The following is a 25622-nucleotide window of genomic DNA, read 5'->3' as shown; positions in this document are numbered from 1 at the left end:
TTTGAAATATTTGTGAAATAATAACTTTTTTATTTGCTGATGAAGTTTGAGAGATAAGAGACGTGGCTTTTATGAAATGGGGGAAAATGAGAATGAGAATGTCACGGAATTAAAATAATTAATTAAAAGAACTGCTTCGGGTCTGATGACGAGCTTCCTTCTCCCTCATCTTTTGGTGGTGATTTCGGAGGAGCCGGTGATTTCATTTCGAATCTGGCGCGGAGGTCTTGAACCTGAAAATTCAAAAAAAGAAGAAGATATAAGCCGTCAGTTCTCAAAGAAACATACAATATTTGTCTTGTCACCCTTTTTCTCCGCATCCGGCTCTTTCTTCCTCCGTTTCAATGAGCTGTGTCTCGATGCGAACGGGCTCGGCCTCTCCGGCCACAAACGATCATCCATTGATTCTGCGGCGGATATCGCTGTCCCTGAAGCAGATGGAGCCAAAGATTCCTCACTACTCTTTGCGGTTCTTATGGAAATGTGATCCGATGAATCGGACGATTTGCGAAGAGTGATTGGAGCGGTCGCTGATGACGTGGCGCCCTGATCGTCGGATATCGGACGTGTATAGATATGTTGTACACGCGCGAGAACTCCCGTTTGTATGCCGATGTCAGACATACGCATTCGGCGTTCTTCGTCTAGTTCTTGGACGTAAACCTACAAAAAGTAAAGTTATGGGGGAATGGAAAATGTGGTCAAAAAGGTGGTTTCAAGGGAAACATTTGGCTAACTTTGAGATTGTATAGTATTGTCATACATTGTGACAGAATTTTAAAATTTAGATAGTTGGAAAGAAGAAGTCTAGCTCCATATTTTTGCAGTTGATATTTTTTTGATAACTCTTTACATTTTTGAGATATGGGTATTCAAAGATGGGCACATTTTATGCTCAAGGAGAATGGAGAAGGAGACGTAGAGAAGCGAGAGTGTCTGTGTTCTCTGCGTCTCCCTCTTGCTAGCCCATTTTCAAAGCGCCGTATCTCAAAACCTTGCAATGCTTGAAAATAATTATCAACTACAAAATTAAAGACATAAAATAGACCTTTATTTTTGTAGTTGACAACTTTTTTCTAGCTATCCTAAATTTCGAGATATGCCTATTCAAAGTCCGAAAGTTTACGCTACGAGGGGAAGAGGACGCAGAGAAGCGAGAGTGTCTGTGTTCTCTGCGTCTCCCCCTCTCTGTGATGTGCACATTTATCTAGCCCACTTTCAAACCATCGTATTCCAAAACCTTCTGTAGCTGTCAAAAAGTTGTCAACTGCAAAAATCAAGAGCTAGGCTTGATCTACACAACCAACTAATTTTCCAGAAAATTGAACATTTTCAGACAAAATTACTGATGTTCAAAGTTAACTATCAATTTTTCACCAAAAACACCCATTTTTGACCGTTGAAGATAGAGTAGAAGTAAGAGTGTTAGTTGAAAGTAAAGTTAATATAAAACATGCAAAAAAAGAAGAATAGAGTGCCCGAATAGAAGAGTGCAGCTGAAACAGTGTGACATAGAAGTGGTCTTGCTCGAAATTCAAATCACCTGAAGCCAATCGTCTTCCATATCCCCAGCACTTTGCTCGCACATTTCTGTGGTGGCTTGAACAGTCGAAGTGCTCATTTCGACGACTTTTGGCTCTGCCGATTGCACGGTTCGTTTTTTCTTTTTCACAAATTTGACCGTTTGGGTTTTGATGTCAGAGGATTCGGGGGAACATTGGACAGCGAATTCATCGGCGGGGTCTGGAGGACTACCAATTTCTGAAGAAGAGCCCGCTAAGCTGTCAGAAGACCGTTTGGCTCCAGAGGAGCCCAAAAGATCCTCAGAGCTCTGAGAGCCGGAACCTGATTTTTTAACGACGCGTCGTTTTTTGGTTTTCTTGGATTTTGCTGTGGTTTCTGTGCCGGTTTCTCCAGATACACTTTCATGCGCTTCAGGCGCTTCTCCTTGGACTTCTGGAGCCCCTTCATCATCCTCTCCATCATCATCTTCTTCCACGTGCACATCACTCCCATCTTGTGTTTGAGTCTCCCCATCCATCACCTCCTCCTCGTCATCCCCTAACGCCGGCGTGTAATCGAAATCACTCCATAGCGGTCCGGCATAAAATCTTTGCGAAGTTTCTTCCGGTTCGAAGCAATCCTCATCCACTTGTACCTCTTTCTCTTCAGAAGCTCCTGGCTCCGTCATTGTGAACGAATGGGAAACGTCTAGTCGAATCGGAGAAAGGTTGATGGACTCGCGGTCCACCTCTATTTGACTTTCATTATCTATTTTGAGAATTGCCAGCGGCGAGTCGTCTTCTACCTGAATTCACATTTAAAGGGGGAGGGATAGGGGGACACTAGAGAGCAGTTAGAGCAAAACTGGAAGATGGGAGACCCAGATACCCACAACGAAGACCTAGGGATCACTCTGTTAGATGCGCGGCCACAGAATACCTGACTCTTCTTATTTTTCATTCGAACTCCTTCGGTTTGGCAAGATTTCACTTCGATTTCAATGGAATGTTGTGTCTGAGTTTCAAACGAGATTGGTGTCGCCTGAACGTCTCTATCCTCCAGTGACAGCGTCTGGTAAAAAAAATTATTCGAAGATGAAAAACAAAAGAGAAGAATTAGCTCGACACAGTTCTTACAACTACGCTCTACCGACATTCCCTTGAAAAATGTCTCTTTTTCTCTGATTCTCTCAAATTCGCACACGATTTTCTTCGATTTCGGTAGAGCGCGGTTGAAAGAAGCGTGCCGTGCTAATAGGAAGCCTACATATTGAGTTGTCGAATCTTTGACCTCTGCTATTTCGGATTGTGTGATTTGATCTACACTTGGAAGGGTGACGGCGGTGTCGTCGGTCTGGGTTTGTTGCATTTCGACAGTAGGCGGCGCCTCGGTTTGGGATTCAGAAGCAAGGGTGTCTTTCTGAAAATTTGGGGTTTCTGAGTTTTGGTTTAAATTTCCTAATTTACCTCATCAGTTTGCATCTCCACCTCATCACAACTTAGTCTATCGGTTTGTGATTCTGATGCCTCCGTGTCTATCTTAAAAAAACTAACTCTTAAAACTGACTAGAAAAGGTCACGGAGTCAGTTTAGAGTTATGGGACGTGACATGTATCATTGGAAAGCTGAGAAAACGCTGATTACAAAGGTATATTCAGTTTTTGCCCTCGAGTCCTGGTATCCGAGAAAAATGAGGTCAAAGTTTGTACTGCTGACAAGTTTCACGCGCCAGGAGGGTAATGAGTCGCCAACGGTCCGAACTTTAACCTTGTTTTTTTGGAATACCAGGCCTCGAGTGCAAAAACTGAATATACCTATGTAATCAGCGTTTTCCCAGCTTTCCAATGATATAAGTCATCTCCCATAAATCCAAACTGGCCGCATGATCTTTCCTAGTGAGTCCCTCCCCTCAAAATCACCTGATCAGTCTGCATTTCAATATCATCTACAACCACTTTTTCGGTTTGACACTCTGAAGTGACCGACTCAATCTGAAGTACATACCATCAGTAGACGCAAAACCTATTTCCAATAGACTCACAATATCCGTCTGCATTTCTAAATCATCTACTACCACTCCCTCTGTTTGAGATTCAGAAGCCGATGTCTCTAACTCCGTCTGCACTTCCACCTCTCCATGATCTACGGATTCAGTCTGGCACTCGATAGGCACCGTCTCTACAGTAGGAGCTGCTTGAACTTCTGCCTCCAAACTAGAAGACAGTTCCGTCTGACAAATGAATGACCTTGTTTCTGGGGCTTCAGTTTGTACATGAACTTCCATTCCTTCACTTGGATCTGTTTGACAGGCATCTGTGATGAGATCAGGCTCCTCGGTTTGCATTGTGGTTTCGAGGTCTGAAAATAACTGAGAGTCGCTACTCAGCAAATTCTCAAACTTACAATCTCTCACTATCGTCTGAACCTGCAGGTCTTCTGATTCTATAACCGTCTGACTGAACCCTTCTGATGTCTCCGCATCCCCCACAAATCTCACGTCTTCTGTTGACGTGGAACATTCCACCATCCCTAAATTCTCAGTCTGACAATCAGAATTCTTCAAAAACAGTGGCATTTCATCGGGCGCTGTCTCTGTTTCAGTTTCAGTTTCTACTTGAGTCTGAGTTTGAAGTTGCTCCTCAGTATTCGGTTTCTCCTCTAAATGGAACGAAGTATGCATTGTCTGAACTCCAGTGTTTGTCATAAAGAACACTTCTTGCACTGATTTCTTGTCCCGGTCTTCTTCATTATTATCGTTTGAGACGTCTTCATCGCTAGACGTGCTTGCGGATTCGTAGACCTTTTGAGGGAGATGGAAGGTGCTGAAAATGATAAAGCTTGAGTCAACTAGAGCGCGTTTGCATAAATTTCTGTCACAGATAAAGGGGAGAGAATTTGAGAGTCGCTACTCAGTCAAATAATAAAGCTCAAGCTCAAAAACAATACTATTTCTGAATCGTGTTACAAAAGATTCCAGTAGGGCGCATTGGGCTCTGATAATGAAATCCTCGGAAGAAGTTGCAATAAAAATCTGCTAAATGAGTTGAAACTTCTCCTATATAAATTTGACCGTAGGTAATTTGGACCTTTAGGATTCGAAAACTGCAATAAAAATCTGCTAAATGCTCACGTGAACCGAGTTATGACCCGTTAAAAGTTCCGGTAGACTATATGAAAAATAGAAAAGTTTGACAGGTAATAACTCGGTTCTCGTGAGCATTTAGCAGATTTTTATTGCAGTTTTCGAATCCTAAAGGTCCAAATTACCTACGGTCAAATTTATAGGAGAAGTTCAACTCGGTCCGTCATATACTTTCCTTCTCAGTGAATTTTAGGCGAGGGTTCGGCGCCTTGCCGGCATTTTGCCTCTATTTTCGGCGAATTGCCCTCACTTTGGGCAGGTTGCCCACTGGGCGAGGGTTGGGCAAGAGTTGGGCAAGGGTGGGGTGGAAGAAGGGGGGGGGGGGGGGTGTGCGTGAGGATGGAGTAGGGCAAGTTGCCCATTTGTAGAGCAATTCGCCCACTTAAAACATGCGCTCTACTGCACTCTGAAAATCATCAAATTTTTTGCTGCGTCATTTATTATTTTAATTTATTCGTTTTAAATACACTACTCTATCAAATGCATGTTTTTAAAATCCCAGAAAAGATGCTATTCGAAAGTAAAGGAGATATTCGTAAGTGAAAAAAAAACTTATTAATCCAGAAGAAAATAATTTGGGACTTCAGAACACTTGTTCGATGGAAATAAAAACCGTCAATCTACGGAACTTCTAACCGCCAGCTATTGATCTGACTGCCAGCACTTCGACTTTCTGATGCTAGCCACATGGAGTTGACTCATTCAAGTAAGTTATCTTATAGTGAACACGACAGCTCATGATTCAACGTTTCCCTTCGCTAAACCGTCTCTTAATGCAAGTGTTATGATGAAAAGCGAAATCTTTTTGAAGACGAGGATCACTGCTGCTACTAACGAATTCTACTATTATAAATATCATTTCAGGTCCCTCGCCTCGTTATTATGAAACGTCGAAACACCTCATGCCAACCGTTGTCTCCACTACTCATATATAACTTGTTTTCTTCTAACCCTTTCTTCGTTCACCAACTCTTCTCACATACATATTTTTGGTTTTGATTTTATATTTTTGAACAAATTAATAAATGCTGATTAAATCCATAGATTTTCTTCTGTTTTTCACTAAAATGAATATATTGCCACGAGGGGAGCAAGCGAAGCGCACGCTAGAAACAACATAAAATGGGCGATTCGCCCTCGATTTGGGCGGCCTTGCCGCCATCGTGGCGCCAAGCCTGCCCAATTGGTGGGCAAATCGCCCAAAACGGTGGGCGAATTGCCCAAAATTCCCTGAGTTGTAAGAGAGTCTAGAAGCTGCTCTAGAAGAAATAGTTAATATTTTCAAAAAGCTGACATTGTAAGGATTCTGATTCTGTATGCAAAATGTTCCAAACATTAAAATGAACCCAGTTACGACGCTTTTTTCTCTCACAGACTTGTAACTCTGCCCTTTTTGCGCCTATCCAAATTAAAAAAAAAAACATTTTCAGAATCCTTACACTCACCTAAACGTTGTCTGCGTGCTGCAATTCTTGATAATCTCCAGCGCCTTCGGTGTCGCAAAATCTTGACTATCTATCATCACCTTCGTCTCCGTCTGAATTCCAGTATCAGTTGTGTATAACTCAAGTTCTTCCAGGCTTTCAATCTCCTCATCTTCCGAATCCAGATGCACCTTTTCTGCGGATGGAGAGGATTCAGAGGCCCCTGTTCCTGTTCCCGTTTCCGATGACGGTGACAACGACTCCTGGGGTGCCGCAGGTTTTGGGACCTCCACCACCCGTCCGGCCTCATCAACTCCCAACGCAATCACTGATAAGTCCAGACTGATCTCAGCAACATCTTCCTTTCCACTATCCCAATCACTCTCCGATACATTCGACACCTTGCTCATTTCACTTTCTCTCCTTCTCAATTTCTGCACGGTCTCTCGAATGCCTTGCAGCTGCTCATGATTGATGCTGGAAAGTTTTGTCTGACACTTCCTGCTTCTTCCTTTAACATCATACTGAGATCCACTATCAATTGTGAATATCTCGTATTGGGTTGAGCAGTCCATGAGGACGGGGGACGTCTGGTTCCCACTATTCTTCAAAAATCGTAACTCATGCTCTCTAGTTTTCTTGCTTCTCATTCTCTTCCTCTTCTTTCTTCGCTCTCGTTTTTCTTCCTTGCTCAATTCCCCTTTTTCCTTATTTTCGGTATCCTTGTTTTCCTCTTTCCTGTCATCCGGCTTCACATGAATCACTGTATCCGTAGAATCCATCGACGCCGATTTTGAAACCTTTGCTGGTTTCAGAGTAGGCTTAGAAGACGTGGGCACTGGGGAGCTTCTCGCCTCACTTGGTGGCGCCGCCGATTCATCGTCAGAGAACGGAGTGATTTCGATTGGTGGGGATTGCAAACCGAGAGCCAGCGTTCCTGGATCATCAACTTCAAATGGGAGAGTGGTTTCTTTGTATTTTGGTGTTCGATCTTCTACGGATTCGGATGACAGATATTCTGAATCATCGTCTGAATCGTGGAAGGCACTTTCCTCATCAGAGTGGTCGGATAAGTCGGCACCGATGTAGATGGAGGAGACTTCCGGTTGGATTCCAATGCTGGTGAGTCTGAAAAAGAGATATGACAGTTTGAAGATGGACTTGAAAAAAAGACGCAGAGAAGTCAGAGACTCTCGCTTCTCTGCGCGCTCTTTCTCTCTCTCTCTTGTTCATTTTCAAAGACACATATCTTAAAACCTAGCAGAGCTATTAAAAAGTTGCCAACTACAAAAATGTGTGAAATTAAATTCCAATAATTTTTGTAGTTTGCAACTTTTTGCTAGCTCTTATATCTCTTGAGTTATACGCCCTCAAACACCGGTAGTGATATCCGAGGGATATCCGAGAGAAAGAGAGACGCAGAGAAGATAGACACTCTTGCTTCTCTGCGCCCTCCTCTATAGTAATAAACTCTTTTGTTTTTGCAGAAACTGTATATTTTTCTTTTTCTGCAATAAAACTGCTTTCGGAGGTTTATTGTCTAAAAATAAAATAAAAACTTTAAAAGCGCCTAACAACAATTTTTAGTTTACTAAAAATGAAGCTTCTCGTTGTATTCGTTTTCGTTTTTTCGGTCTATTTGGTCAATGCTTTTGTTGGATATCCATCTTGTAAGTTCAATAGAATGTATTGAACTTATACATATTTTCTCTTATTTCAGCAATGTCAGCGGATCTCAAAGCTGCTGGAATGAGTGAGAGTAATGTCTATGCATTGGACAAGATTTACAAGGACTTTCAAGAAAAAGCAGCGCAACTCGAGGCAAAGAAAATAGGAGGAATAAAATATCTCCAAAAATACTATGATTACTTGTCTTTGAGAAAAACTATGTTGAAGACGATGCCAAAGAAAGAAAAAGATATTTTTGAGAATTATATTGTAAAGTATGAAAATCGATCTGGATACTAAACCAAGAGAAAATAAAATTTGATTTTGTTAAAACCCCCTTAAAATTTCCCTTCTAACTTACAACACAATCTCATACTGAGTCCCTGCGTCCGCCATCACTTTCTCCGGTTCTTTCCTCTTTTCATCATCGAAATCCATGCTATAATCCGTCTGTATTCCCTCATCAGAACTTTCTTGTTGAGTTTGTGATCCATAGTCATGAAATTTGCCCATAGTTGTGCCAGCCTGAACTTCAAGTGATACAGTAGGCGGTGGGGAAGATGTCTGTGTGACCGCAGCTGATACAGTAGGACGGGGAGTCGGGGATTGCAGAAAGTCGGTGGATTTGGAGAGTGGAGTTTGAGTCAGTTTTTGTTGCTCCTCGGCGAATCGTTCTTCAGCCTGAATGATGGAAAATTTAGTATGTCTAGAAAGATGAAATCTCGAGGATTTTGAGTCTGCTTTCAATTTTTTCAAAAATTTAAATCAATGGAATTATGACGATTTTAGTCAAAACTTCTAGAAAATCGGTGTATTCTAACAATACTTAAAATTTGAAAGCACAGCTTTTCTCATTGTTTTAGCTTTCTGATTTAGAGAAGTAATCTGGTCTAACAAGGTCTGACATATGACGGACCGAGATGAACTTTTTCTATAAATTTGACCGTAGGTAATTTGGACCTTGCGGATTCGAAAACTGCAATAAAAATCTGCTAAATGCTCACGTGAACCGAGTTATGACCCGTCAAACGTTTCGGTGACTGTTTGGTGAATTGCCAATTGATTAACCATATGAAAAAATAGAAAAGTTTGACGAGTCATAACTCGGTTCACGTGAGCATTTAGCAGATTTTTATTCCTTTTTCGAATCCACAAGGTCCAAATTACATACGGTCAAATTTATAGAAAAAAAGTTCGACTCTGTCCGCCATATCTTTGTAAAAATGGAACAGCCTCAAATTCATTCCAATAGATTTATAAGATTGAATAGCAGGAGAACCAAGATTTCTGAATGTGCTTTCAAACTTTTTAGTACCTGATACTTTCAATACATAGATGCCGAATTTGAAGTAAAATTCTGCTAAATTCTTTTATGAACTGAGTTATGACCCGTTAAAGTTTTCCTTTGGTCTGCCGGAATGTCAATCCAAGCATATTTTGTTTGTTACTCGATTCACAGAAGGAATAACTCGGTTTACAGAAGAATTCAGCAGAATTTTAGGCTCTATTACAGTTTAGATGTCCTTTGAAAACTTGAACGTCCCAAAAAACACTTAGACGTCCCTTGAAGTCTGGAAATTTGGTTTAAATAATTAGACGTCCCAAAAAAACATTTAAACGTCCCAAAAAATGTTTAGACGTCCCTTCAACACTAAAAGCCACTGAAAGTGTTCAAGGGACGTCTAAACATTTTTTGGGACGTTTAAATGTTTTTTGGGACGTCTAAATGTTTTTTGGGGCGTCTAAATGTTTTTTGGGACGTTTAAATCTTCAGAACTATATTTTGGGATTTCAAGGGACGTCTAAACATTTTATGGGACGTTTAAACGTTTTTTGTGACGTCTAAACTTTTGAAAGGACGTTTCAAAATAATTAGAGTTTGAAAGGACGTTTAAGTGTTTCAAGGGACGTCTAAGTGTTTTAAGGGACGTTTAAGTGTTTTAAGGGATGTTTGAGTTTTTAAAGGACATCTAAACTGTAATAGAGCCGAATTTTATTTTAGATTCGGAATCTACGAACTCGAAAGTATCAGGTGCCAAAATCTCGAGAAGTGACACTTCGAGGACTTCCCTTGTAAGATTCCCATTTTTCTGTTCATCTTGCGCCAGACCGCCCATAATTTCAGCTTGCTATTGGTACATACCTGCTAACCAAATTACTCACCACATCAATATAATCCCTGAAATCCTCTTTCGGAGCATTTGCAAACGCAGGCATTCCGGTCTCCGGATTTATATTAGTCAGCACCGGCGGCGGATCGATTCCCTTCTTCGAGCAGTCTTGCTTAAACTTGTCCATAACCTTTGCTCCCTCATTCTTACTAATCAATGGCATCAGGAACTTTGCTCTCCCTTGAAATCCAGCCATCATCGCCGAGGCAGCATTCGGGTCTCCGCTTTTCACCGCTTCCATATATTCTCTCAACAGTTTTTGCAGCAATGCCATGTACATTTGAGCGAGTTTCTCCTTGATAACATCGATACATACTGTAAGCATCGAGAGACCAACTATAACAACTCCGAATGTTGCAATCATATATTCCGGGTTGGCTGGTGTCACATCTCCAAGACCGATAGTTGTGAGGGAGATGAAGCAAAAATAGAAGCTGGTGAAGAATGTCCAATCTTCGAAAAGACAAAACACTGCGGCGGAGAGCATAATCCAGGAGACAGTGGCGAAGAGAGTGGAGAGTACCGGAGGGTCCAACTCCATTTCTTCCTCGTCCTCATCCTCTGGACAGATGTCTAATCGATTTTCTTCAGAGCTGCTTATCTGAAAACTTTCTGGTTTGTTGGAATCGACACTTTTGATATCATACCGCTATACTACTTGGTGCTGCGTGTCTTGACAATTTCCATTCTTTCATTTTCTTGGCGAATTTTGTGTAGCGTAGTCTTTTTTGCACTTCGTCTTGACGGATTACGGTTATTCCCAAGCGCACGCCTGGAAAAGTGGGAATTTCGTATCGAATCCGGTCTATTTTTTATTTCGGATTCTGAATCTTCAGAAAATTCTAAGAACCTTTATTGCTCTGAAAATCACTCTACGTGTTCTCCTGACTCCAAAAGAGCTTCGAAGTTTTTCCGCGCGGCCATGTAGTCCTCTCGGATATCATTTTTACTCACTTCCTCGTTTTCTGTATACTTCTTTGTTAATAACATCATTATATATGTAGATTCAATCATAAGGGAGTTTCCAAAGTTCCAGAGGTTACACAAGTTGCTCATATTCTAACGAAAACACGAACATTTGTTGGAAAAAGTGAGGAAACTAGGAGTTCAACAGAAATCTTGTCCGAGAGGACTACACGGCCGCGCGGAAAAACTCTTCCACATAGGCTTCTTTTGAGTCAGGAAAACCCTAATTGTGGCGATTAAAGCGATTTTTAGCATATCCGTCAATAATAAAAGTTTCTTCGAGTTTTCTGAAGTATTGGAATCTGCAATAAAAAAATGACAGAAAAAACGCACCAACATAAAGCAAAATATCACTAAATCCATTCGTAACTATTTTTATCCATTTCAGAAGGAAATTGTTCAGCGAGGTCAGCATTACAAGCATTATTGGAATACCAACGAAAGCGTACACCATTGTAGCGATTTGTCCGGCTTGTGTTTTGCAGGCAATGTTTCCGTATCCTGAAAAATAGTTTTGTGAGTGGAGAGGACGTTTTGAGACCAAAATATTTTAAAACTGAAACTACGTTTTTTTCCGGTTTCGGAAGTTTTGAAATTACTCGGTTCTGAAACATCTCTGCTTCAAACGGTCTTATCCCTTAGCGCTCCACCGAAATTCTCTTGAAAAAAGTCTCTTTTTCTCCGAGTCTCTCAATTTCGCTTAGGTTTCGGTAGAGCGCGGTTGAAAGAAGCGTGCCGTGCTAATACATACCAATAGTTGTAAAAATTGTTCCTGCATACAGGAAAGACATCCAAAACGTCCACACAGTTTCAACAACTGGTTCTTCTAATCCCATGTCTTCCTCGAATTTCAATATTGCATGTTTCCACCTTTCCTCCCTATCATCTCGATTGTCGTAGTAGATTGCGCGGAGACTGGAAACAAAATTAGGTAAAAGCATTCAATTGGATTCATTTCAATTTTTGTAAAACTGCTTCTTGGCCAATTTTGAATATTTTTTTACTACCTTTGACACATTTTTTCAAGATGACATTTTAGAGTGAGCAACTTGAAATTAAGCTGTTCAGATAGAAAAAATCTCGCTCTACATTTTTGTAGTTGATCATTTTTTGATAGCTTTTCACGCTTTCAAGATATGAAGGATCAAAGCCAGATGGCTAACGGAGAAACGCAGACAGCCAGACGTTCTCGCTTCTCTGCGTCTCTCCTTTCTCTGCCTTAGTATCTCAAAACCTAGAAGAGTTATCAAAAAACTGTGAACTGGAAAGATGAAGACCTAGATTTAATCTACAAAACTGAAAAAAAAACTCACTTCAAAACCATCACCTCCCTGGCTATCTTCCTCTGATGAAATCCATCTTCTTTCGCTTTTAAATCTGTTGGAACCTGCAATCAAAAACTCTCTTTTCCATCTGTCTTCCAGTAATTTACTCACTTCTAAATACATAAAAATATGTGCACCTATAAACGAGTAGAGTCCGATTATAATGAGTAATTTGAATGTGAGGAGCAAATTTTTGATTGGAGTGCACACAAATGAGCAATAGTAGTTTCTGGAAACATTTTTGTGATAAGTTTTGAATTTTGAAAAAAAAAACTAACATTTTTCGTTTAGAACTCTTTGCACTTTCTCGGATTGACGCGACTAGAGATGTGGGACGTTCTTCTTCAAAGTTGTGCATGAGGTGGCATCTGAAAATGATAAATATGAGCCAGATGGAAGGGGTCAGAATTATGTACGTGGAAGAGTTGAAACCGGCTTCCACATCGTATTCCACATCGTCCGGAGGATCGATTTCAATTGCCTGGAAGAGATTGTTTGAAAAATGTTTGAAAAGTGGTTGCTTATGATTTTTTGATGGTTCTATCGTTCTGAGAGATAGTCGGCAAGCATAGGGTCATACTCTATATGAAGCATTTGCGCTCCAAAAAAAATTAGCTTAAAATCAGAGCGAAATTCAAAAAATGTATCCAAAATTTTTTTGTTGGGTGTGAAAAATTTGTATTTTTTCCTTTTTTGATGAATTCGATATTTTTTGCGAGGTTAAACCGAAAAAAAGCGAGAAAAATGGAAGAAAAGTGAGCTTTATTCTAAAAATTTAACTCCATATTGTTCGTCCACGTTAAAAGCAATTGGCAACCTGCCAAGTCGTGTGCAAACGCGCTTCACTAGATTTCCGGTTTCGTGGGAGAATAATTTTAATTCATATCTACTAAAAATGACCCTGTGGACAAGTGCGCCCCCGTTACATCACATTTTTTATAAACTCAAAAACAAACACACTGAATCAATACATAATATCAGTGAAAAGCTATCAATAAAAAACTTTATTACTTCCCCTCCAAATAGAATCTAGCCAACAGCTGAGCCTCCTGCAAGACTAACGCAGGATCAACAGATCACTCCTATGATTACTTAAAACCGGTTATTTATGTATGTATCGACCAGTGATAGTTACGTGAAAATAGTAATTGCTGAGTAACTGATTAGAAGGAAGTTGGGTGTACATGAAGAGAGGATTCTGAAAATGTCCTTAAATTTTCAGAAAAACTGACTAGGGAAAGTCGTGGAGTCAGTTTGGAGATATTGGGCGTGACTTATATCAAGCTGAGGAAACGCTAATTCTAAATATATATTCAGTTTTTGCCCTCGAGGCCTGGTATTCGAGAAAAACAAGATTAAAGTTCGGAAAAATGACACATTAAACTTATAAAGTGATCAGCTGAAAAGCTCGTATCTCAGCTCATTTGACAGAATTTGAAAGCAGATTCAGAATCCTCATGATTTTAGCTCCTCAAATTCCAAATCCCCTCCCCCCCCCAAACATCCAACCAACCTGCTGCTCCCTTTCCCGATTCTTTCTGAAAGCAACACTATAACTCGTATTACTTCCACTACTTCGATTGTGTAAAAGTGACATGAAACCATGAGAGAAGTAGAAAAAAACCTATGCAATTGATCGGGAGGGATAAATGAAAAGCTGTGGGGTGGGCAGCAGCAGATATTGTTTGACTATCCATTTTCTCTCCGGCCATTCATTTATTTCTTTGATCAAACAATTCAATTTGTGTGATCCCTTTGATTTAACTATTCCTATTCTTTATCATTCGAAATTGTTTCATGCCCCCCTCTTAAACAGCACCAATTGACAAAAGTTCAAGTGTAGAGGATAGGAGAAACTTAGATTTAGGGGAAACATTTTACGGCTTGACACTCAGAAATCAAAACACTTGAGAGGGCGAATTGGAGTTGTTGCGATAAACGAAGAACGAAAAACGCGGAGCAGCCGGCTACAGTACTACTTTGACATGTTTGCTCTTTCTAAATTAGGGGGCAACTTTTGACGTAATATGTACTTATGGAAAAGAAAAGAAAAGTGCGAAGAACGAAAGTTGCAACAAAAAAATGTTGGGCTCTGCGAGCATAAGGTTTGCAAAGTTTGGTGACCTACTCAGCTAATTAATTAAGGATTTTCCCGAAGAAGCTCATAGTCTACAAGCGATGACTGAAATATGTAACTCACAAAGTTATCATTGGACATTCGCTACCAACAACACGGCGGGACACAACCTGACAAGCCTGACGGTAATAGTGAGCACATCACCCCCCTCCTCCCGGGACTCCCCTCCCCAGAAGCCACACCTAATCAACGAAAAAGAATTTGCAGGTCAGAAAATAGTATGCAAAATCGAGAGACGCCCGACGTGTCCAGTTGCTCTGGTCATGTCGAGAGAGAAAGAGTACGGTTAGCGGGATGATTTCAAGTGATATTGTCAACAACATTTCGTACTTGATTGGCGGCTGGTGACGGAGACGCAGCGTGTCTCTTTGAATAGGGATTGACGAAAAAAAATGATGCGGAAGAGGAAGATGGTGATTTCATTGAAATTTTCGATTTTGTTACAAGTGGGGGATGTCTGCGAGCATCGAACTAGAGAATGGTCTGAATGGGCGTTGGTGTCTTGATTACTGTCAGAAAGCAAATTTTAAGTTAGTTTTTTAGACTTTTCGTGTTGAGCATAGTTGTATATAATTTGGTACCAAAATCGGTACCGGACACACAGATAGGATTATGCAAAAATTGAAGATTTCGAAATTTTTGATATACTCAGCTTTCTTCATGAAAGCATGGCGATAGAATCGGCAACCGAGTCATTATCGTTTCGAAACTAGAACGGGACAAATGTAAAAACTTCATGAAAAAATGTTGAATGTAAAAATATTTTTTTAGAGAAAAAAGTTACTCTTGGCTCTGTTTTCATAACTTTGCACTTAATACTCCTTAAAGTTTTTCAAAATACACGGTCTCCCGCACTCCAAAAAAAAACTGCAAGAAACGTGAAGTCGATTATTCACGTTTTAAATCAATTATTTTATTTTTTGCACTGAAAATGCAGTATTTTCAGGATTTTAGACGGCACAAAAATGGACCCGTCCATCAGAATTGTGGAGAATTAAATTCTCTATCTTATAGCCAGAAAACGTGAATTTTGGTCAGAAAATAACTTTTTTGATACAGAAAAACCGATTTTCAGAAAAATAAGATTTTCAGCTGTTTTCGGCAACAATTATTTTTCCAACAAAAAAACAGTTTCAGAACATCCTACATGCTCTGAAATTTTTGTTCGAAAATGTTTTCAGGCAGAAAAGTTATAGTCATTTTTCCGAAAATCGATTTTTCTGTATCAAAAAAGTTATTTTCAGACCAAAATTCACGTTTTCTGGCTCATAAGATAGAGAATTTAATTTTCCACACTTCTGATGGATGGGTCCTTTTTTCATTCATTGCGACGTCTAAAACCTGAAAAACTGCATTTAAAATTATTCATTTTGGCGGTTATTATTCTTTTATTCAAACTAAATGTATAAGTTTTGGAAAGTTTATGAGCATTTTTCCGGAATCTGCAGAAATAAGAACAACTTCATTAACACGTAAAAAGTGAAGGGATAATTCAAGGAAAGCCCCCCACCTCAGTAGAGCCCTTCACGTTGATAACAACCTTGGAAGAGCCCCCCCCCCCCACCAGTGCAAATTTGGTGGGGGGCTTTATCTGTATTTGGGGGGTGATTGTTGAATGATCTGGTTCAATAAAAGACCCACACCAACGCAAAGTGGGGGGCTGTTCTTTAAGAACCTGGGATTCTTAAAGAATAGCCCCCACCCCCCTTCGGAACAACCTAGTCTTGGTGAAATATAAGCCTCCCACTATTCAACAATGGGCCCCCACCTAAAATAGCCCCCTACCTAGACATGATCATGGTTCAATTTCCTCCCCCCACCATTCAATATCCACCCCCCACCATTCAATAGTAACAAACGTGCACAATATTCAGCTAAAAATGATATTTTCATCTAAAAAATGATATTATTCTGATAAACGTAATAAAATTTCCTAGAAAACCAAAAAAAAATGCATTAAAGCGTGATTTTTTGATAAAAAATGACTGGAAAATCCCAAAAAATAAGCCAGCGGACTTTCGTAGTCTGTAATCTTCCGATGCATCGGATTTTACAGAGAAATGGGGGGCTCTCTTTCAATGCTGTAGCATCATATCGTACGTTAGAATGGGGGGACTTACTTTAATGCCCCAGTGATAGCCTGAACCAGGTGGGGGTTAATATTGAATGGTGGGGGCTCATTTTTCAGTTGTGGGGGCACATTGTTGGATGTAGAGTTTTGACCTTCAAGAATACTCCCCCACCCCAGTTTAACAAGTGGGGGGCTCTTCTAAGGTTGGTTTTGGGGGGCGATACTTCAATTAGGGTGGGGGCCATACTTGAATAACCCCAAAGTGAAAATTGAATTATTAGAAACATTTACTGATAATCTTCAAATTTCTCGAAGTCTTCATCGTGCGATCTCCGGTTGTCAGTTCCTTTTTCCCTGTTTTTTTTTCTCCATTGAGTTTTTAGATCACCAGACAATGGTCGAAAACTTCCCAAACTATTTCCTTCCATCCTGCAAACTTAACCCAATTACAAAATTTTTTACGCCCAGACGGATTTTTGTATCAAGCTAAAATAAAATAAAACAAAATTAGATGTTTGACATCGAAACTTGTTGGGAAAATACAAAAACATCAGAGAAAAAGTCAGCAGACATGGGGGACGGGATAAGAAGATTAGTAGGATGGTCCCTAGTACATCAAAGGATACGTCTTCAAAAATATCACCACGAAACTAAAATAAACAGAATTCGTGCATTTCGTGATGTTGTTTATTTTTATTTATAGCAGTGATGCACCTAAAAACTGCTCCGCGATTCTTGAACCGCCAGGAGAGGGAGAGTATCTCAATTTTAATTTAAAACCTCTCATTTACTCATTTACTGCAAAACGAGTAGGAGACAAATCTTTTTTCTGCACGTAACGATGCCACTTGCTGCTCCATCAGAATTCTTCTCCGTTTTTTGCATTCTTGTCTTTTTTTTTCATTTTTTTCAGTGTTCCTGTTATTGTCTATTCGAATTAATTTACGACGATGACACGGATATTGGTCAGAACGAAAAACACGTTTTCGATTTTTTTGATTCTTTTTTTTTCATTTAAAGTCTTTAGAGCCCTAAAAAGTTATTTTCGATTTACACACGTGTGATGTCAAATTGAAAAAAAGAGAAGGATGTGTCGAAATTGGGAGTTGAAAGTTCGCCATCCCGCTGATCTTGTTGTGTTCATTTCGGGAAATGAAAACAAATTTTATTGGATTTTGAAATTGTAAAAAAAAACACATTCAATGGGTATTTGTAGCTGGAGTTTTTTTCGAGAGATGTTCGATTTTGTATGTAGTATGATCCAGGACGACGGTTAAGGAACATATTGAAATAGAGCCGGTCATTGTTATTTCTAGCTAAAAAGTTGATAATTAGTTGTAAGACAGACCTTAAATTTTGGAAAAGTGTTCACAAAAATTCTGGGTAAAAAATCGAGTATTCTCAAACTTCCTAATTAACTAATTAGGCGAACTTTCATAATTAAATGCCTGGCTACATTTGAATGCATGAAAACGTAATTGCAATCTGACTTAAGTTTTTAATTTTTGAAAATATAGCAAACTTTTAGAAATGACACATAAGAAAAAGGCAACGTTTATATATTATAAGAATTTAAAATTTCTCTACAATTACTTGATTGTGTTATAACTAAGCGATCATCAGAACGTAATCAGACTTTATGCTCTCCAAATTCTATGAATCTAACCTGCTTTTTCCAGTAAAACTATTCTTACACCTGCATCGATATTAACATTGTGTTTGTTTCAAATTTTAACCAAAAAGTGAGAATCTTGTTTCTCAGAAATCAATGTATGTACACTGCGTTCAAAGTCTGCGATGCTCAAAGAATAATTAGCTGAAAACGTGTGTAATGCTTTCTTACAGCTTTCAATTTTTGGCAAAAAAAAAGAAAATGTATGTGACACAAATATGTTCGTATTTCTGAGATGTTCTTATATTGGTTGCATATTCCCTACATATAGAATTATATTACCTTGGAGAATGTTACAGACCTGCCAGGGGTCCAAACTTTGACATTTGTTTTCTCGAATACCAGGCCTCGAGGGCAAAAACTGAATATACCTTTGTAATCAGCGTTTTCTAAGCTTTTCAACGATATAGGTCACGTCCCATAACTCCAAACTGACTCCATGACCTCCCCTAGTAAGTAGTAATATGGTTTCGACATTATTATTCATACTATACGTTATTTAGAATGAGTCACTTATAGGAAAACCTATATTTTTTATTAAAAGAACGAAATTAAAATGGTTCAAAAACAAAATGAATTTCAATAAAAACGAGATAAAACCTGAATTGGGGAATTAAAAATGTTTGGAACAAATTTTGATATAATATTAAAACCAAGTCTTGTCAAGATAAAACCAAATGATTTCCAGATTTTTATAACGTTCGATTAGCTTTAAAACTTCTAGTCTCTTGTCAGTAATTTCTTTGTTTTGAAATCTCTAGATTTTAAATTTTTTTGGATGTAAATCGTTTTGACACCGTTTTTAGTTAGTGAATGCGTCAAGATAAGATCTTGAACTTCCCAACCTTTTTTCAAAAAATCTTAAATTCTGGGTTTCTTCGAATCCATTCACTTCATTAAAACCTCCAGTTATCCTAAATTAGCCAGACGACGGAAGTTCTTCATAAGACATCTCGTCACTTCCTCCTCCTACGGTTCGAATGTGTCATAAATGTGCTCGGAGGAAAACAAAAAACGAAAAATTGAAATTAATGAAACTTTTTTTCATTTTTTCATGTTGAATATTATATTAAGTTTTGATCTAATTTTTTTGCAGTTTCTAGCAGACTTGTCACGGGCCGGGCCGGGCCGGGCCGGGCCGGGCCGGGCAAAATCTCGGCCCGGCCCGCTCGGCCCGTTTTGAAACATTTTTTCAAAACATTTTTTGTTTTTCAACTTTTTTTTGGAAATTTTTGGAAATTTTTGGAAATTTTTTGAACTTTTTTGAACTTTTTTGAAAAAAGTATAGTTTTCGAATGAACATTTAAAATTGAATCAAAGTGTGAAAATGTATGATAATTTAAGCATTTTTACTCTTTTTTTTCGAAAAATTTCAAAAAAAAATTGGTAAAAATGGGTACCCATTTTTGAATCCGGGCCGACCGGGCCGGGCCGGGCCAAGAGAAATTTCGGCCCGGCCCGGCCCGGGCCGGCCCGATTTTTGACAAGTCTGGTTTCTAGTGCTATGTTTTATTTAAAAAATTTATCAGCTGTATGTTTTGAACATATTCCTTTCCTCCTCACTTAGTTAGGACGCTTCTTTCCCTATTAAAATATTAATCTGTAACCTCTTATATCAGATTTATCATCCATATTTTTCCCTCCTTTCCTCCCATTAATGTTGAAAATAAACCCCACTTCCGGCATACATGTCATGTCAGATTCATAGATTTGTGGAGGTGTGTGTTTGTGTTTTTCCCTCTGAGATTAAGGTTGATTTTAGTTAGAAGAAAATAGAGAAGACGTGTTTTTTCTCTGGTTCTCCGGTTCTTAGGATCTAGAAATAGATAAAAGATCTGAAATCACTTCCTTAATGAGATGGATAGTACAAAAGGGGATGGGGGATCTCTGGGAGGTTTTTCAACAAGTTGTGTTTTTGCTACAAGTTGTGTCTCTTGAAATTTTTATTGTTGAAAAATCTCGTGTTTTTCAACAAGTTGTGTTTTTCTTGTAATTTACAAAAAGTTGTGTTTTTTTTCCAAAGTTTTATTTCTTGGCAATCTTGTATTTTAGACCTCAGACTGTGTATTTCCACAAATTTGAAAATTTTCCACATTTTTGTGTTCTCAACCACAAGTTGTGTTTTTTCCTCACCATGTGGTAATGTTCTTCAAAAAACGTGTGGTACCCCTGTGTCTTTACTCCGAAATACGATTTTTCTTTCTGCTCCAAAAATACGGACAATTGTTTGCTCCAGATGAAATCATTAGATTGAAACCAAAAGTTCTTTCTCTTTCCCGAATTCTCATTTCCTGTCATCCCTTTCCTTGAACTTTTGCATTTCCCGTCATCACCGAACGTTTCAAATTTCCTTTCTTCTCTCCTCTTTCCTGTTTTTTTGCAAGTACATTACATTCAAAGAGATAAAAAAAAGTAAGAGGACACCAAAACGAGAAAAAAGGGAAATGGATGGACCCAGAGACACAAGATTAGAGCCCATTCGATGTCTTGTTATAACTGACGGACACATGAGCATTTTATGGGTTTTTATGGATAGAGATATTTGTTTTTTTTTCTGTTTAGATGAGACATTTATAGATTCAAAAGATCTGAAAGTACTGGGTGATTTTGTAGTCATGAGAATGGGCGTTTTTTTTGTAAAGTTTAGTGCATTTTATGGGTTTTTTAGAAAATGTCGGAAACTCGAAATTTGTAAATCAAGCCCAACGCTTCAATTTTGTAGTGGACACGTTTTTGATAGGGATGTGAGGTTTCGAGATACGCGTCTTTAAAGACTGGTACTTGAATTGGAAAAGAGAAGAGGGCGCAGAGAAGCCAGACTGTCTGACTTCTCTGCGTCTCTCCCTCATCACTAGACAACACTCTGATTGTACTCTTAGGCTAACTTTTGAGTAGACAACGTTATTTTTGCTTTGACAATTCTGCGAAAAAACCATGTAATTTCCGTTCCAGACAACCCCAAATAGTAGAAACTCTCTAGTTTTTAATTTCCAATTCACTATACAACTTGATACTGTTATCGTGTTCCTTTATATCCCCAACTTTTTGCTCAAATCATCTTTTTGAAAGCTCTGCTAGTTTTTTGAGATCAGAGCAAAAAAAAAACTTACTTTTTTTTTAACCGGATACCTCACGATCACAAATCAATATTATAAATTCACAACAAAATGGTCCCGAAGCGAAAAACATTATTTGCATTTATTTTTAGACCTGCAAAGCTCAAAAATGCGATATTTGATCTTTTTCAACTACGAGACCATTCCGCGAAATTTCTCATAAATTAGATGCGCCTTTAAAGCCATGCGGCGCAGTGTCGTGAATTTATAATAAAAATTGAACATTTCAAATGTTTCTCAAAAAGTCAAAACTTGTTTAATTTACCCACATTTAGATGATTCCGATAGATCACATTTGAATCTTTGTTTTTGTAGTTGACAACTTTTTCATAGCTATTCACGTTTTCGAGATATGCATCTTTGAAGATAGGCAGCTAAAGCCGAGAGAGAGAAGGAAAAGAGACGCAGAGAAGCTAGAGCGTCTGACTTCTCTGCGTCTGGTCATACCAATAGCTAATCTCAAGGCCCTGGAGTCCAGGGGCGCATATCTCAAAACCACTAAAAGCTATAAAAAAGTAGTCAACTACAAAATGTAGACTCTCATCTACCGGATTTTTTATTTTTTTAAAGAGTTCAAAAATGCGTTAGACCAAGGCTGTCAAGAAGACCATGAGGCAATTTTATATTGAAGTTTGCAGCCATGGAAAAGGTTCGGTTTTTCAGGCGGCTTTCTAGAGAACCAGAAGATTAGTCAATGTTCGAAAATTTAGCCCATTTGGTTAGATTGCGGTCTCGGCGGCCCAATAAGTTCAGGCTTTTATGTATCTTTTATCACTAAATTCATGTCAATTTACACGAATTTCAGCTCAAAATGCCGCAAAAACTTTTTTTTCAAAAATTACTGTTAATAAAAACACGTTTTTCGGGAAAAAACCGCTTCACCCGATCCGAGCGTGACAAGAATGCTGTTTTTCTACCAAATCCTGAAGAGCTGGACATTGATGATCAGGAAATAAACCTCAGGAAATAAACTTTTATAAAAGAAAAAATGGCATCACTCTAAAACTCTTAACCAACATGTCTCCTGCACTTGAGTGTCCCTCTTGTCTAGACTTTTTTCATCCTTGACTTTTCTGGTTTCCCTTTTTCCTGTTCGTACTCTTATTTACCATAAAGTAAGGAGCCAAAAACACTCAAAAACTACTATTTTTGAAATACACAAAAAATTTTCTATTTCTATTATTATTTCTATAATTATTGCCAAAGGAGAGGGTGGGGTAGAGCGGAACAGGAAAACGGATGTACGTAGATTTTTCTTCCTCATTCAAAATAGTAATTAGTCTCCTCCACACATGGAGGTAGATCAAATCCACTCAAAAGAGCTCGATGTTTGAATTTTTTGAGTTCTATGATGTCGCTGCAAAAAAAAACGACCTTGATCACCAAGCCGGATTCCGGATTCTCGGAAAATCCAAAGTTCATGCACTCGGGTTTCCCAATAGCTATATGATTCAATTCATTAACTTGTTTATTTCCGCAATAACCCAATAACCCACCTACACCTCTTGTCCCCCTCTTACAATAAAAAGTCTATTCTGACCAAGTCCTCTTCAAAAGGAACTTGTTCTTTGCCTTCTTAATGCTCCATTTGGTAGATTCTCTCTCACTCTTAATTAGTCTCCTTCCTTGTCGTTTTTTTTCTTCGAATTGTTTCTGTTTTGTGTTCTCTGAAAATTGATGGGTATCAGTAGTCTGAGATGTGTTCCCCCCTGTTTTCGGGGAACACGTCAAACATGTTTTTTTTGAAATACTAGTGAGGAGAGGAACTAGAATCTACATTGTATTTTTATTTGAATTCGTTGTAATCGACATTATTTGGGAATTGATTTGAAATCCGCACAATATCAGCTTCCCAGCCATATAATTCTCCAGAGCGACAAGGATTATAAGCTTAACATCTAGTAACTTGCTTCTAACTCATTTTCAGTCAATTTTTAGAAAACACTTTCAGAAATCTGAACCAGTGAATAATATTGGTTTTATTCTGATAGTACGGGTATATTCCCTTCCCAGAGTGAACCTGTTTAACTCAAAATCTTCATGTCTAGACTCTAGACCATTCCCGAGTCAATTCAGGTGTTCCAGCTCAACCGCTCCTCATTTTTAGTTCTAGTCATTGACCCGCTCTAGAATTTTTTCCCTCAATTTTTCTCTGTCTGAAAAAACCTGATCTCCCATTTAAAATTCCTTTCTTAAAAACTTCAAACGTAAGTTTTTATTTGAAGAGCCATGTGTTTCTTAGTAAACCTTTATCCGGAGACAGCTGAAAACATGAAATGAAAAAAAAAACATTTCTGTCAAGAAGAAGGAACAAAGTTCAAAAACAACCCGGTCTTTTTTCCAAATATATTATTTTGAGCTCTTTTTTTGAGTGAATGACTTCATTCAATGCTTTACGGATCATATTTCTCTCCTGACTCCCCCCCTATTTTCGACATCTCCACCCTCACTTTCCTAGGCTCCGCCCCCCAAAAAATGCGTCTATTGCAATCTGATGCCCATTAAGTATTTGTCGAGGCGACTGGGGTCGGTGGTTCATTTTTTTGTTAATGTCTTGTTTTTTTTTCTCGTAAAATTACTCTAAAACGGGAACACTTATAGTGTTTGGAACTAAGACTATTATGGAAATGAGGTCTGTTATTTTTTCCTTTTTTTCCGGGTTCATGAGAGGGAAAGGCTTAATTCGGTTAGACCGGAAATGTTTTTGGTTAAGTAGGTCAAACTAGGTTCACTTAGAAAGTGGTTTTCAGTTTGGCACGTTCCAAAATGCTACTGTAACTGGCCAGTAAATCGACACCGTAAATCGACACAAGACTTTTCTTTTCGGAGTTTTTTTTCAACAAAAAAAAGAAGAAATTTCATCAAAAGTTTATCTATAGCGGTAAACAAAATATAAGCGGAGACGGGTCCTTAAAGGAAGTATTTGAAAAACAACACATTTTTTATTATTAGAGTTTTTATTGGGATTATCGTGGTTAAAAAAAATTGAGACGTTCTGGAACTGAGACGTTTTGAAACTGAAACTTGAAAAAAGAAAATTAGAAAAATTTTCGGTTTTGAGTTGTTGTAATTGGTATCAGCTCGGCACAGTTCTTACAACTGCGCTCTACCGAAATGCCCTTAAAAAATGTCACTTTTTCTCTGAGTCTCTCAACTTCGCACACAATTTTCTTTGGTTTCGGTAGAGCGCGGTTGTAAGAAGCGTGCCGTGCTAATAGTTTCAAATACTTTGTTCCGAAGTGTCTCAGTTTTGAAATGCCTGCTTGTTTTAGTTCTAGTTTGACACTCTTCGAAACTTTTCAATGCTATGGTTGCAAAATGTATCAGTTTCAGAACGTCTCAGTTTCAAAACGCCCCAGGTTTAGGATAATTTTCTCAGACTTCGGTTTGCCGTGGTTTCAAAATGACTTTCGTTTTTTGGATTCGGTTACAAAACGTCTCAGTTTTAAACTTTTTTCCTTGAACTTCTTGTACACTTCAATTCGAAACACCACATACTTTGCAGACACTTTACAATTACAAGACATTTCCTCTCCAAAAAGTTCACACGACTTCTTAACCCAGCTTAATCTTCTAAACCCTTGAACTGATTGACCTATTGGAGTCCCTAGACATCATTCTGCAATTCTCAAATAGTAAAAAAAGGAGTATCACTTATGAAAAAGTGTCGCAGAATTCATAATGAGTGAGAGATGTGTAGCATCAAAAATTATGAGATGTCCTGCACGTTTCATGTCATTTAGAAACTATCCTCCCGACACAACTTCCTGCTAAACCTTAGACGACTTTTGATTGCTTTTCCAGTTTCCAAACCACATAAATTTATATTCATCTCCTGTTTTCTTTTTTCATTTTTTCCCTACAAATCTGTTTCTGAAAAATGAAAAAATTGTGTAGATGTGGTGCATCAGTCATCTCCCTCCGTCCCTTTCACATCTTTTTCCTCTTTCTCCGGATATCAATTTATGAGTTGAGTAAGTCGATTGAGGAGCACACAACATGTCTTCATCCCGTCTTCTAATTTCCTCCTGTTTTATTCGAATCAATTTGTGTATTCATCTATCCATACGCGTCATTCCTTTCCCTGCTCTTTAGTCGACCTTTCATTTACTGATATCTCGGAAAATTCTCTTAAAAGAAGAAAATTGTGTACAGCTTATCCTCTCTCACTCGGAAAAGAGTTCGGAATCTTTCCGGTTGTAGACAGCTGGGAAATAATAGTTCGCGGAAATGTTTTTGCGCCTCTCTCATCTCTTAGTTCACAAATTGGAAAAGAAGAATTCTCTGAAAATATTTCATGGCTGAAAACAGAAGTCATTTAGGGTTGTCTTATCTGGATTGGTTGTATAGATCTTAAATAGCTTTTCATTTTTGTAGTTGATAACCATTTGATATCTCAACTAGGGTCTGAGATATGCACTTCCAATG

The 25622-nt window shown here is 38.6% G+C and overlaps 2 protein-coding genes across 2 annotated transcripts; one reads left to right on the top strand and one right to left on the bottom strand.

Moving 5' to 3' along the window:
- Positions 1 to 122: 122 nt before the first annotated feature.
- Positions 123 to 13795, bottom strand: GCK72_017303 (uncharacterized protein; the record flags this gene model as incomplete). The annotated part of the gene is made up of 19 exons (XM_053732012.1): positions 123 to 233; positions 289 to 663; positions 1544 to 2308; positions 2443 to 2922; positions 2970 to 3041; positions 3422 to 3493; positions 3544 to 3860; positions 3906 to 4324; positions 6090 to 7196; positions 8098 to 8417; positions 9900 to 10508; positions 10555 to 10679; positions 11207 to 11374; positions 11625 to 11788; positions 12187 to 12260; positions 12310 to 12427; positions 12477 to 12566; positions 12615 to 12679; positions 13712 to 13795. The coding sequence occupies 19 exons, from the start codon at positions 13793 to 13795 to the stop codon at positions 123 to 125; spliced, it is 5535 nt and encodes a 1844-aa protein (XP_053580925.1).
- GCK72_017304 (uncharacterized protein) lies at positions 7666 to 8036 on the top strand (the record flags this gene model as incomplete). The annotated part of the gene is made up of 2 exons (XM_053732013.1): positions 7666 to 7738; positions 7789 to 8036. 2 exons carry the CDS (start codon positions 7666 to 7668, stop codon positions 8034 to 8036), a joined length of 321 nt encoding a protein of 106 aa, XP_053580926.1.
- Positions 13796 to 25622: the final 11827 nt, after the last annotated feature.

Source organism: Caenorhabditis remanei, chromosome V (genome assembly GCF_010183535.1).
Source record: "Caenorhabditis remanei strain PX506 chromosome V, whole genome shotgun sequence".
NCBI lineage: Eukaryota > Metazoa > Nematoda > Chromadorea > Rhabditida > Rhabditidae > Caenorhabditis > Caenorhabditis remanei.
The sequence above is the reverse complement of the archived record's forward strand: the minus strand, read 5'-3'. Positions and strand labels throughout refer to the sequence as shown.